Source organism: Dermatophagoides pteronyssinus, unplaced genomic scaffold (assembly GCF_027571235.1).
Source record: "Dermatophagoides pteronyssinus isolate colony J.1.1.1.1 unplaced genomic scaffold, Derpt_VIB-CSIC_2022.12 sq0002, whole genome shotgun sequence".
NCBI classification, from domain to species: Eukaryota; Metazoa; Arthropoda; class Arachnida; order Sarcoptiformes; family Pyroglyphidae; genus Dermatophagoides; species Dermatophagoides pteronyssinus.
Window position 1 is genome coordinate 784107 of NW_027461526.1, and position 13376 is coordinate 797482.

General features: G+C 28.8%; 1 protein-coding gene across 1 annotated transcript; it reads right to left on the reverse strand.

The window, feature by feature from the left end:
• Nucleotides 1-4170: 4170 nt before the first annotated feature.
• On the reverse strand, nucleotides 4171-10469 carry LOC113797383 (uncharacterized). Its single transcript, XM_027347749.2, has 6 exons — nucleotides 9706-10469; nucleotides 8098-8171; nucleotides 7092-8023; nucleotides 6086-7024; nucleotides 5282-5898; nucleotides 4171-5154 (listed from the first exon to the last, which is right to left on the reverse strand). Exons 1-6 carry the CDS (start codon nucleotides 10091-10093, stop codon nucleotides 4328-4330), a joined length of 3777 nt encoding a protein of 1258 aa, XP_027203550.2. The 5' UTR covers nucleotides 10094-10469; the 3' UTR covers nucleotides 4171-4327.
• Between the last annotated feature and the right edge of the window lie 2907 nt (nucleotides 10470-13376).

The window sequence follows — 13376 nt, forward strand, 5'->3', positions numbered from 1 at the left end:
AAGTAAAATCTAGATAAAAGTGAGAGACAAAAAAAAATTATTAAGCTCTTTGATCATCGTCAATATACGTTAAGGACGATTATGATAATGTGTAGGATTTTCAATGTTTTTTCTAAACTGGAAGTTTACTAACAAATAAATTGGAAGAGAACGTCATTAGAGAGGAAAAGAGAGAAAGAGTTTTGTTTCATTCAATTAATAGATGTATTGGTCAATCATGGATTAAAAAATCAGGATGTGTAACTTCAACTTATTGATGATTGTAAAATTGAATTTTGTTAATATTTCATTTATACTTTCGTTTTTGAATAACAATCGAGAAATTATCCGAATTCAAATGATAACCACTCGGATATCATCATGGTGATAATTTGAGAATATTTTTTTATTCATTATTTACAATAATATTACAAAGTATATGCGTGAATCGCATTAAATTGTCATAAAGTATCCGAAAACAACATTTACATTTCCATCTTCCTCAATACATTTACTTCCATATTTTTTTCACAATCATCATCATGTACTACGCGTTTAATAATTTCCTTCGTTAAACATTCACATCTATATATTTTGCATCAATGTATCGTGAGAGAATTTTCTTTTTCAAAAATGTTAAATGTTCAGTTGTTCGTCTAAATAATGAATCTAAATTTAAATCATTTCCATCTTGATGATAAACAAGAAGAAAGAAAAGAAAAAAATCTCTGGACTAGAACAACAGTAAACGATGTTAATGATGTTATATTTGTTGTTCATCCTGATCGTTTTATTTCAGGAAAAAAAAGAAAACAATGTTAACGATGATGATGATGATGTTTCGATTTGAATTATAAAAAAAGTATTCAATAATACAATACAGCTGATGTTGGCTTAATAGTTTTGAAAAAAAAACTGACTACCATTTTCATTTTCATCTGTTCAATGTTCTAGGAAATCCAAATATATAAAAAAAATCTGGAGATTTCCAAAAAAAAAAAAAAAAATGAAAATGGCGTGGTCTGTCAACATGTTGATGTTGTTGATGTTTGTATTCGACAACTAAATCAACCAACCAACCAACTGTTGATTGTCTCGTCTTTTTTTCTGTGAGACGATTTTAATATTTTCTATTATTTGCAAACGAAAAAAAAAATTTTCGATTAAAAATGGATTGTCTGAGAATTTTTCTTCATCATCTTCTTTTTATCACTTAAAATTTTCATCAACCTAAATGATGATGATGATGATGATCATTGTTTGACAATCCGAAAAGATACGGAAATAGACAGAGTAGAAAAATTTATTTTAATGATTGAAAAAATACCTTTATTATTATTTTTTCCTCCAATTTCGAATGATCAGGATAAAAATAAAAATGGGTAGAAAATTTTTTTTGATTTGTACGAGTACATCACTTATCTACAAATCAAATACATTGGACTTTGATATTTTTTTTTCTACTTTTGACCTTCGGCTTTCTATTAACTAATAATAATAGAAAAAAAATACATCTAAACATAGATCATATGAAAACAAATTATTTACCAATAAAAAAAAAGTCAACAATAATAACAAACAAACATCAAATTATTATGCATGATAAAAGGATCAATATCTCTAACATATGTATCTGTCATTCATTCATTCATTCACGTATCCAGAACCAAAAATAAAATGTATCTAATAATAGTAATCAATATCATAATCGTATGTATTGAATGTTATTTATTGGCTGGTTAAGAAAAAAAAATCCTGTTCAAAATAGACCGGCACATTTATAATTGGCCAAACATTTGAAGATAATCTCCACCTTGGTCATTTCACATATACGATAATTTTGCTTGTCATCATCATCATTATTATCTTTGATAATAATCATTTTTTTTCGTCTCTATTGCTTGCTTGTTTGTTTAAAATTTTTAATTAATTCAATCGGATGGCAAATTATTCATTTTTTTAAATGTTCCTGTTTCTATCCCCACAATAATCATCAACTGGTTGATTTATAAATTTATTATTTTTTTAAATTATAAAATTACTGACAAATATTTTCAATACACCCTGAAGGTTTTCTTAAATATATATAGTTATCAAAAAAATGAATGGTATCAAAGGGATTTCCATTCGTGAATGAAAAATGTTTATCGATCTATACAATGAATGACAATTATTCATTCATAAATAAATGAACATTTACGGAAACATGAAATATAATCAAAAATTTTCAAATAAAATATTAATCAATAACTTTATATCTATCTAATCAGAAAAACAAGTCTCGTGCATCATAATTTTGTAACTGTTTCTTCATTTTATAATTAAGGAAATAAATCAAATAAACAAAACAAAAAAACTAAAGCAATTGATGTATCGATTTTTTTTAAAATTTTATTGTTTGCAGTTTAATGATTTTTATGTAAACATCTAAAGGCGAGTGTTCTGATTAAGTTTTTTTGTTGTTGTTGCTGTTAAAATTCCTGAAATCAAACAAACAAAAAATATAGGCGTCATGATAGATAGATGATTGCTAGATCACAGATAGAATTTATCCAAATCATCAAACAAACCGAAAATATTCGTTATATTAATGTAGGAAACAAAATCGTGATGATATTCATCACATTTTTATTTTGTTGATAACAATGTTTACACAAACCAATAATAATGGCTTCTGCCCAAAAGAAAGAAAAAAAAACCAAGCAAACAATGTTATCTCACCAACCCAATCACATGAATACTCGATTTTTTTGGATGTAATGTTGAAAATAAATAATGATAAATAATGCAAAACATATCTCTTTTGGTGACCATTCTCCTGTTCATCTATGTTGATGGTAATGATAACGATGGAAATATTGATATGATGATGGTCATACGGTTTTGCATATAACAGTTTCGTTTTCGTTTTTTTTCATTCTTCGAAACAAGCTCGTTCAATATCGGTAATCAACAATTTCAAATCTTGTCCCGGAAGAAGAAGAAAAAAGTTGGAAATAAAAATGTCAAATAATTATTTATTTGTTTGCAAATTGTTTGTAAAAATAAAGGAAATTTTTTTTCGTTTGTTTGTGTGTTTTTTCAATTTAAATAATAAAAAATTACGACAATAGTTGTGAACAATCAAACAATCAGGTGATGGTATTTAAATTTTTTTTTATTTTTCAAGTATAGTTTTAACGATAAAACATTAAAAAAACACTTTACAACTTGAAATCAAACGAAAACAATTTCAATATGCTGTCCGTGCTATCTATAAATGAATGGGAATGAAATCTTGTTTTAATTCAAACTATGTTACTAAAATTAGTAGTGTGTAGGACAATAAGTTATTTGTGATTGTGTTTAATTTTCCTATCGGAAACTTCCTATTGCCTGCTAATTATTGAATTCCCGAAAAAAAAACATCTTGATGCTTATAGACTGAATGATGAAAACAAAAATAAATATGAAAAAGAAGAACAAATAAAAAATTCATCATCATCGCTTTATTTCTCATACATTTTTTTTATTATTTACGTTAGAAATTTCAGATAAACAAACAATCATTGGTATGAATAATCGTTAAAGATTTCACATAATCCTTTTCAGTTACATTAATACATAGTTCAATTGAAAATTCAAGATAGGATATTGTTATATGTTATACTATATAGTCGTCAAATCATTAAAATAACTTTCTATTTCGATAACAACCATTTTTTTTGATAAATAAACGATTAGTACTTTGTTGGTATTATAATGTTGATCTTATCGGACATGTGATTTCTTTTGTGTGCACATGAGGATGAGTGAAATTTCAATTTTCACTTTTAACGCCATAACTATGATCATAGGATTCGATAGGCAAAGATCAATTTTTGTTTTGATTACTTATCGATATTGGGCGCCGGATTATATTCACCACTTCATTGATAATATTTTGATTATTTTTTTCTGGTCAATATAGCCAGCTTAAAGGATTAGATTATTTTTATTCACCTTTTACATTTGCAATCAAATTGATTTTCAATCATTGGAAACAAACTATCACAATCAAAATCTTTCCAGAAAAAAAATCCATGTCAATTATTATCATTTAGACAAAAAAAAACGAATCATCAATAATTTCCAAACATGATCGAACAGTTTTTTTCAGTTTTGATCAAAACATTATCATTACTTATCGATAATAATAAATAGGTACATAGGTTATTTTTTGATAATTTATTCCATGACATTATTTATTTGAATCATTCAAGATGAAAAAATTCCATTAATTAAATACAGAAAAAAATGATGATAACAACAATGAGAAAAAATTATTTTACATTTTGAAAAAAACAACAAGAAAAAAAATGATGATAATTTAGGCTGTAATTTTTGGTGAAAGAACTTTGATCGTTATACGATTTGCTGTTGTAGATGAAGATGATGCTGCAGCTGTAGACGATGATTTTAGATTGGATCCGGTTGTTGTCGATAAAGGACGATGATGATTATTATGATGATCATCGATCGTCTTTGATGTTTTATTGAAAGTTGATGTTTTAAATGATGACAATTGAGATGATTGTGGTGATGATGATGATAATGCAAATGTTGATGTTGATTTTTTCAATACAAATTTTGTTGCCGACAATGATATTGAATGGTCCATTTCAACAGATCTATTTTTAGAAATATTATTATTATTGATTATAGATGCGTTGGTATTTTTCGAAAAACTGGACAAAATTGGTCGATCAATCGATGTTGATGTTATTGGTTTCAATGTCGACGATGATGATGATGATGATGGAATTTGTTTCACATGTTGATTGGACATTGTTGTTTGGTTAGATAAATTACGTCTAGGAAATACATTCAACAATGTCGTTATTGCTGGTGTCGATGATGATTCAACTTGTACCATATTGTCGTCAGTATGATGATGGTTTGATAAGTTCAAAGATGATTTATGATCTTCAACATTATTATTATTATTATTATTGATGGATGATAATCTATAACGTTGATCCTCAACATTTTTTTGATGATCATTTTTATCCTTAGCATTTTGACCATCATCATCATTACCATCAACATCATGGCCATCGCCTTGTTGATCATTCAAGCGATTATGATTAGAACGTTGTCGATTTTGTGCGCCGAACATTTTCTGATGAGCTATCCTAAATTCTTCCATTAGAAGTTCTATGTTGGTAATAAAAAAATGATAGGAAAAATTGGGACAAATATTATTTTTGATCAATGTGATTTCAGTCTAATACAAATCGGAGCTAAACATTTATGGCAAAAAACAAAAAAAAACATCACATACCATGTTGTCGTTTTTTATTATCCGAAGCATCCTTACTACCAACACCTGAACATCCAACGCCATTGCTACTATCATTATTATCTTTTCCACAGCCAAAAGGTGGACGACGTAATAGTTTATTTTTATCCACAGCCGACATAGTTGATGAAGAATTATGATTCAAATGATTATCATCAATAATCGACGAATTATTATTGGATTCGATCGAATTCACTGGCCGTAAATGTCTTCGCCGACCATTCTCACCCATAGCTTTAATTTCTTCAAGAAATGAAAATTGTGGCATACATTGTCCATTGATTGCCGAATTAATTGTGCCCATTGGCGGTGATGAGGGCGGCCGTGGTGGCTGTTGTATCATTACATTCGATGATGATGCTGATGATGAGGGACAATTTGGCGATGTAGATGATATTGACGATGTCGATGATCCTATAGTACTGTAATGATGTTGCTGTAACAATGATGATGATGATGATGATTGACTTGGATGATGATAATGATGACTACCATTATTATGATGAAGATGATGATTTCCATCAGCTATTTGGTGTGCCGAAGAATGATGATGATGATGTGAATGATATATGCTTTCTTTATTCAACAACAATTCCTTCCTGATGAATACAATGAGAAAACAAAAATCATGTTTATTGTTTGATAACCAAGACAAATATGGAAAAATCATTATCCAAATTTTTTTTGGATAAAATTTAAAACATTGACAATAACAATTATGAGTGAATTGTTTGTTCGAATTTTTGTTTTAACCATAAAAATCAAAGTATACAAAATGGTACTTACTTTTCAATTTCCAATTTTTCTTTTTCCCTGCAAAGTTTTTCATGTTCTTCGTTCAATTTTCGAGAAGCTTCGACAAGTTTTTCCTCTTTTTCTCGTACTTCCTGTAATATTCGAATGGAATTGGTTACAGCATTTGTTACTTGATCAACATGATTAACATTAGTGAACAATGTTACAGGCGGTACGGCCGGAGGCAAAACCGGAACAACTGATGATGATGATGATGGCGGTAAAGGATGTGCATAAGAATTACCGTCCAATGAAAAAGTCGATGGCCGATTACAAATTGAATGTTGCTGTTGATGATGTTTATCTTTGGAACGTTGACGTTCACAGCAACATCGATTTTTTGCACATGAATTTAACGGAGACGATGATAATGATGATGATGATCCCGTTGAAGCGTTAAAAGCAGAGGCAGATATTTGAACCGAAGAATATGCAGAACAATAATTTGAAGATGATGATGATGGTGACGCATTTCCGATGCCCTGAAAAGATTCGAATGTTGGTGAATTTGTTGATGCAGCAGCGAGAGTTTTGTAATGATGTGGTGATTGATAAGTTGAAGATGGACTACTTTTTGTCGGACTTTTACTTCCTTTTTTCACTGACACCAATGTTGAACTAGTAGGAGGAGGAGGTGGAACAGGAGGTGGTACCGGTATTGCTAATGGAACACTATATAAAACTTTACTTTTTGAACTATGTTGTTTATTATTATTGGTTAAAATTCTTGAAACATTGGCTGATTTTGATTTTGACTTTGATGATTTTGATGTAATCGACGATGTACAAGATGTTGGCGTAAAGTATTGATGCTGTTGTTGACGTTTAGTTGGTGATGAATAATGGCACTTGTTCAATGTTGCTTGCTGTTCTGATGATCCATCAATAGATGTGGAAACATTAGTATTGATTGTACTGTAATGATCACGACTAGAAATGTTGAATATGATAAACACAGTTGAACATCAATTAATAATAAATTGGCAATGTAACTTACCACTCAAATATATGTCGGGCAACACCTTTTCGAACTAAAAGACTGATGTTCGTTAAAGATTTAAGCATGGATATGGCACCATCAAAACCAATCACGGATACATCTAGATTGTTGACACGAACAATTTGATCACCGATTTCTAGACCACATTTTTGAGCCAATTTTCCTTCTTTAACATGTTGAACAAATATTCCAGGACACGTTGTTGGCCCATTGACGACTGAACATCCTAATGATGAACCTGGTTGATGACATTGAATGTAAAGATGTTGTTCATTGTAGTTAGAGCAATAGATTGGTCTAGATTTTGATGAAAGTGATGTTGATCCTGATGATGATGATGAATTGGAAGGAAGTGTTTGTGGTTTTGGAGGCATCGATGTTGGTAATGGTGGTGAATATTGTCGATGATGATGATTATGTGAAGAAGGTGATGATAATTGCTGTGGATGTATCAACAGATCGGACTGATCATCAGAACTTGATAAATGATCATCCGATGTGGATGATATCGTTGATGAAGCAGGTGTGGTCAATGATGATGCAGACCGTGGACGTGTAGGATGATGTGAATGATGGCGAGTATGATTGTTTGCATGATTATTATGATGATGATGATGTTGGTGATAAACGAATGAACTAACTTCAGATGATGATCCTGATGAATGTGTTGGAGCCATCATTGTTCCAACAACACCAGCATCATTGACAATGTTGTTATCACCATTACAACTATTTGTCATTGAACGTTGGGCACATAAACGTTTCCAAGATAATTTATCACCAGGACCTCGACCTTTAAATGGTACAACACCTACTGAACGAACACGAAGTGTAAGATCATTGGCTGACATACGAATCAATGCCACCACTTCATCGTGAATGACACGATCTAATGGGAAACCATTTATCCGAAATATTTGATCACCAGGCTAGCCCAAAATTGTAAATATTAAAAAAATATTGCCTAAAAACATCCTTATACAACAGAATATAAAACACTTACACAAAGGCCTTGTTTGGCAGCCAATGAATCGGGCTGTACATCCGATACATAAAAACCAATACCATGTTCCCAACCTGCAGGGCACATGAAAAACGAAAACAAATTTAAAAACAAGAACTATTTATGGAATCACATTGAATTCACGAAAAAAATATAGCTAATTCATGATACAATTGACATTTTGGAAAAAAAAATGTTCGATACAAAATCAAAATTGATCAACAATGAATACTAAAAAAAAATAGATAGCAATTAACCTAATCATCATGTCATGTATAATGTGTTGTTGCAAGTGTGTTCAATTTAATGTGAAAATTTTCATTTTCACTTTGACGACCAAATAATCCAATTATATAACGAAAAAAAACTAAAAAAAAATCACGATATCAAAATGACCGGTCGATCGTTGTTGTCTTTCATGTGTCAAGAAAACGATGATGGTAGAGCATGAAAACATTTGATTTGATTTCATCGGTAACCAATTTTTCAACAATCGAGAACGTGATCTTTTTTTTTCTTCCATCATCACAAGAGAAAGTTAGTGTCGATTGAAACATTGAAATTAATATATATAAAAATGGGCTAGGAAATTGATAACTTTTTTTTGATAATGCTTATTGATTAATGATTGACAGGAACAACGAAAAAAAAATGTTTGACCGAGTTTGTATTTTCATTGCTTCCGAAAGATTTATTCAGTTTGATTTTTTTTTAGTTTTTTTGCATATTCATTTGAGATTTTCGTTGTTTCTTTTTTTTTGGCATTCATTTAATCAACAACACTGTATTCACGGTTTTTTTTGTTTCAAAAAGAAACAACAATACTGTTGTAAACTAATTTACAAGATTATCATTGTTTTGTTTTCTGTATTGTGATTCAAAGTATACAGGTGAATCAACAACAACAACAACAATAACACACAATCAAGATTAGTTATATCACACACATATTGTTGTTGTTGTTGTTGTTGTCAATCCACCCTAATTTTTCTACTGTAATCCATTCGAATATTTTGTCCGACAAATGAAATGTAAAAAAAGGGGCAAAAAAAAATAATCCATCCATATTGTAATCAATCACATAGACATCTACAAAGATGTTTAATAATCAACATTTTTTTCATGATAACAATAAAAAGAATGCCGGAAAAAATCACATTCAAATTTTTTTTTATTTGACCATTAAGTTTTTTTTTCGGGACCATTGTCAGTTTGGTCATAATAAAAAACTTATTTTTTTCCCTATTTTGTATTTTTTATTTATTTGTTTGTAGTCAAACAAACTTGTGGGAGAATATATAAAATTTCATAGACTGGACAATACTTTAAGTGATGAATGTTCTAACAATTGAAAGGAAAAACGGTTTTTATTATAACAAATTTCATCAAAATGGAAGCATCCTTCTTTTTTTTTCCTTTTTTTTCATTTCATCAAAATATTCTTTGCCATTTTTAATTAGAACAAATAATGACGATGATGATGATGATCAAGAAACATGAGAAAAATCATTATCATCATCTTCAACGACAACAACATAATTTCAGTTTGAAAATTTTTTTCACACATTTTTTTCATTCATTTATAAATAAACTAAAAAAAACACTTACCACCACGAATTGAAAATCCTAATGATTGATTTGGATCAGTACGACGAAGTCGAACATTACGACATTTACCAATAAATAATGTACCCGATGTATTTGTTGAATTATATGATGAACAAATATTTGGATTCGATACATTGTTGTGGTTGTTCACATTACATATGGTTGCTGAATCACCATTACAACAAATATCCATCATTGATGATGATGATCTTGGTACAGGTGACCAACAACACAATGCACAATCACCATCATCATTTAAATTATTATTATTATTGATCAAATGATCTTTATTTTGATGTGACACAACATGATGAATACCGTTATCAATTGATGATAATAAACAACTGGTTGATTTTGCAGAAGATAATTTATGCGGCATTATAACCATTTTTGATTAGGTTAAGATTGAAAAAAAGTTATATAGATAAAAAAAATAGCTAAAAAATGAGGACATAATCAGATTATTCTCATAGAAAAACAAAAAAAAAAACAGATCAACACAAACACGAAATAATCATGGCTATTAATCGATAATGAACAAATAATGATGATGGACCAATGATGAATTGAATATGCATGCAAATTTGATGTTCATGCACGAACAGATTTTTAAACTTAAATGATCCTTAGAGTTGGCGTTAAAATAACAACAAATCCAAAGATGGAAAAAAGATCCGATGCTTGTAAGTTAGTCGTTTGACGTCTTGCGATTGAAATGGAAGAAAAATTATATTTTCAGCCGAATAACTTTAACCGGGAGATATTTTTTTTGTTTCGTCTCTACGATAATCAAAAAGTCATTTCAAACAAATGGAAATGTGTATTGGTGTTGGAAAGAGAAAGACGATCGAAGCAACCTGAATTATAAAAATAATAAAAGAAAATAGAGAAAAAAAATCGTGAATGAATGAAAAATCCGACTAAGGTATGGCAATTCAATCATTTCCATAAAAAAAATTCAAATAGAGAAAAAAAAGAGTCAAATTTTTACGAACAGAAAAAAAAATTTCTTAAATTATTTATTTTTTTTTCTGGTAGCATGTTTTACCTGAAAAATTTCAATCAAATTCTTTAAAAAAACAATAGATACAAAAATGTAAGCATATTGTAACGAGAAAAACACATGTTTATATTTGGATAATTGTCCCTGAAAAATCTATAGTCCAAAATAATGTGCAAATAAAATTTTCGCATCCGAAATAAATTCTCAAAATCTTGTTTTTTTGGTTTCAATTTTTATAATTAATGATGCTGCTGCCTAATCATCCGTAAAAGTATTCTGCATTAATTAGTAAAACAAAAAAAAGCAAATATAAAGTAAATAAATATACTTTTTTGGTCAAAAAAATTGTTTCACTTTTTATATTAGTTTTTTCTTTATTCTGCTTAGCTATAATTACGTAATTTTTTTTGTTTATGTAGGCGTACAATAATGAGTTGTATTAGATACAAATACGATTAGTTTTTTTCTGTGTTAAAAAAGGTGTCGATCTTAATGTAATATGTTTATGTGTGAAACACGAGCATCATTTTTTTTTTTTTTGGATAAAAATATAATAATCATAATAAGATTTGATTTGTTGTAAATACACAAATAAACACGTATCAAATGATGATAATAAATAACAAAATATTGAAACTATCGATGATCGACAAAATCTTTTTATAATTTTAGGTTATGATTTTCTCTTTACAATCATCGTAATCGAAGATGATTATGATTTTTTTTTCTACCAACAGATGATTCGGACAGTTTTCTTAATTTAGAAAGTTAATACCATAGACAAAACGATGATGATTGTAATATTATTGTAATCATCATCATAATCATAATCGGGTAAATATTGAAGTGATACGATTGGAAAAAAAAACACAATGAGAAATTGATGATAATGATCGACTGTCTTATTTTTTTAAAAAAATTCGTATTTCGTAAAAAAAAAATAAAATAAAATTATATCAGAACAAACAATGTGTAGCAAGTTTTTCATAATTTCATAAACGATTGGAAGAAGAGAAGAAAAAGAAAATCGGAAAAAATAGTAGTCTCACAGAATACTCAGATCGATTTCGATTTCGGTTGTCATAGTTGATTTTTTTGAATAAAAATGACAGCTTTTTCCACACACACAGTGAAAGATGGATTATGAATTAAAGGGAAAGGGAAAAAAATAAAATGGAAACAAAAATTGAAACAAAATTCCACCACCAACCGCGTTGACAACCGTATATCATTTGGTTGGTCCGATTCATTATCCATCATTTCAAAGAGCAACAACAATTGCCAACAACAACAACAACAACAGTAAAAAACACATCAAATGAACTAAATGATGTACAGACTGGTCACTTTGTTGATCCATCATCGCACAGAAAATTTTTTTTTAACTCGATTCGAATGATAAATTGGACATATGAATTGAAAAAGAAAAAGAAAATCATTCATAGAAATCAGTGACTAGTATGAAATAAAAAGATCTATTTTTTTCATTCGAAACACCAACATGGTTTATTTTGAAACATAACCATCATCATCATCATCATTGTCAAAATAATGGTTGTTGTTCATTCAAGATACGAATCCGAATGATCAATTATTGATTGATTGATCATTGAAGATTGATTTGCAATTATTGCTTTCGCTACCAATCAATCGTTCCAATTGATTGACCGGATTCAAGAAATGCAATTGGAAATTTGAACACTGTAAGCAATGATATTATTATCATCATCTACAAACAATGTTTTTCTTTGCTTTGATTTGATTTTAGCCAGTAGCCGTGAATTTATAAATAATAATAATAATTTCTAGACATTTCATTCATCAGTTATTTTCTTAAAATATGAAATGATAACAAGATATAGAAATCTATATAATAAACACGAAGAGGAGAAATGTGATAGGATATTTTCACTAAAGAAATGTGGACTGTTAACAAAAAAATCACACCAAAATGTAATAATAAATACAAATTTGATGATGATGATTGTAATCAAAGACAATCGATTCACAACTTTAATTGATCGTACAATTCAATCATCGATTGAAACAAATTAAAATTTAAAATTCAATTCAATTCAATTATATTAGCATCATTGTTTCGATTTAGCTTTTCATGTTGCTATTGCTTTGCAAAATTACCATCTTCAAATGGGATGAGATTCCTTCTTCAGAAAAAAAACTAGGCAACAACAATAGAAAAATATCGAAATACCATTGATGAGAGATTTATAGTTTTATTCGTTAAAAAAAACGAAAAATTTCGGGTAAAAAAAAAATCAAAAATTTATGCACGCCGAAAATCCAAAAAGGTGGTTATTATCGTGAATGTTGTTTTTCGATACAACAACGTTCATTTTCTTTTACTTTTTAAAAAAATGATTATTTACGACCAAAAAAAAAAGATGGGGTGGATTGAAACCGAAAACGAAAAAAAAAATCAGCAACGAATCGTGATCTGTAAAATAGATTTTATTTCTCGTTCAACATTATAAAACAAAACAAAAAAAAACGCAAACTATCCGATCATCATCATTATTATCAGTGGCTGAAATGTATTACGTAACTTCGTTCAAGTTGTTTATATCAAAATTCAGTTATTATTATTATTACATGTAAACATTGACCACTTTTTTTTAACCAATAAAAAATGAAAATTATTACTATATCT

Excerpts from the sequence above, each read along its gene's own strand:
- LOC113797383 (XM_027347749.2), bottom strand. The coding sequence starts at position 10,093 with ATGGTTATAATGCCGCATAAATTATCTTCTGCAAAATCAACCAGTTGT. Across the intron at positions 8,172-9,705 it reads AGGATTTTCAATTCGTGGTG|GTTGGGAACATGGTATTGGT; the intron begins GTAAGTGTTTTT and ends TGTGCCCTGCAG. Across the intron at positions 8,024-8,097 it reads CTGCCAAACAAGGCCTTTGT|CCTGGTGATCAAATATTTCG; the intron begins GTAAGTGTTTTA and ends ATTTTGGGCTAG.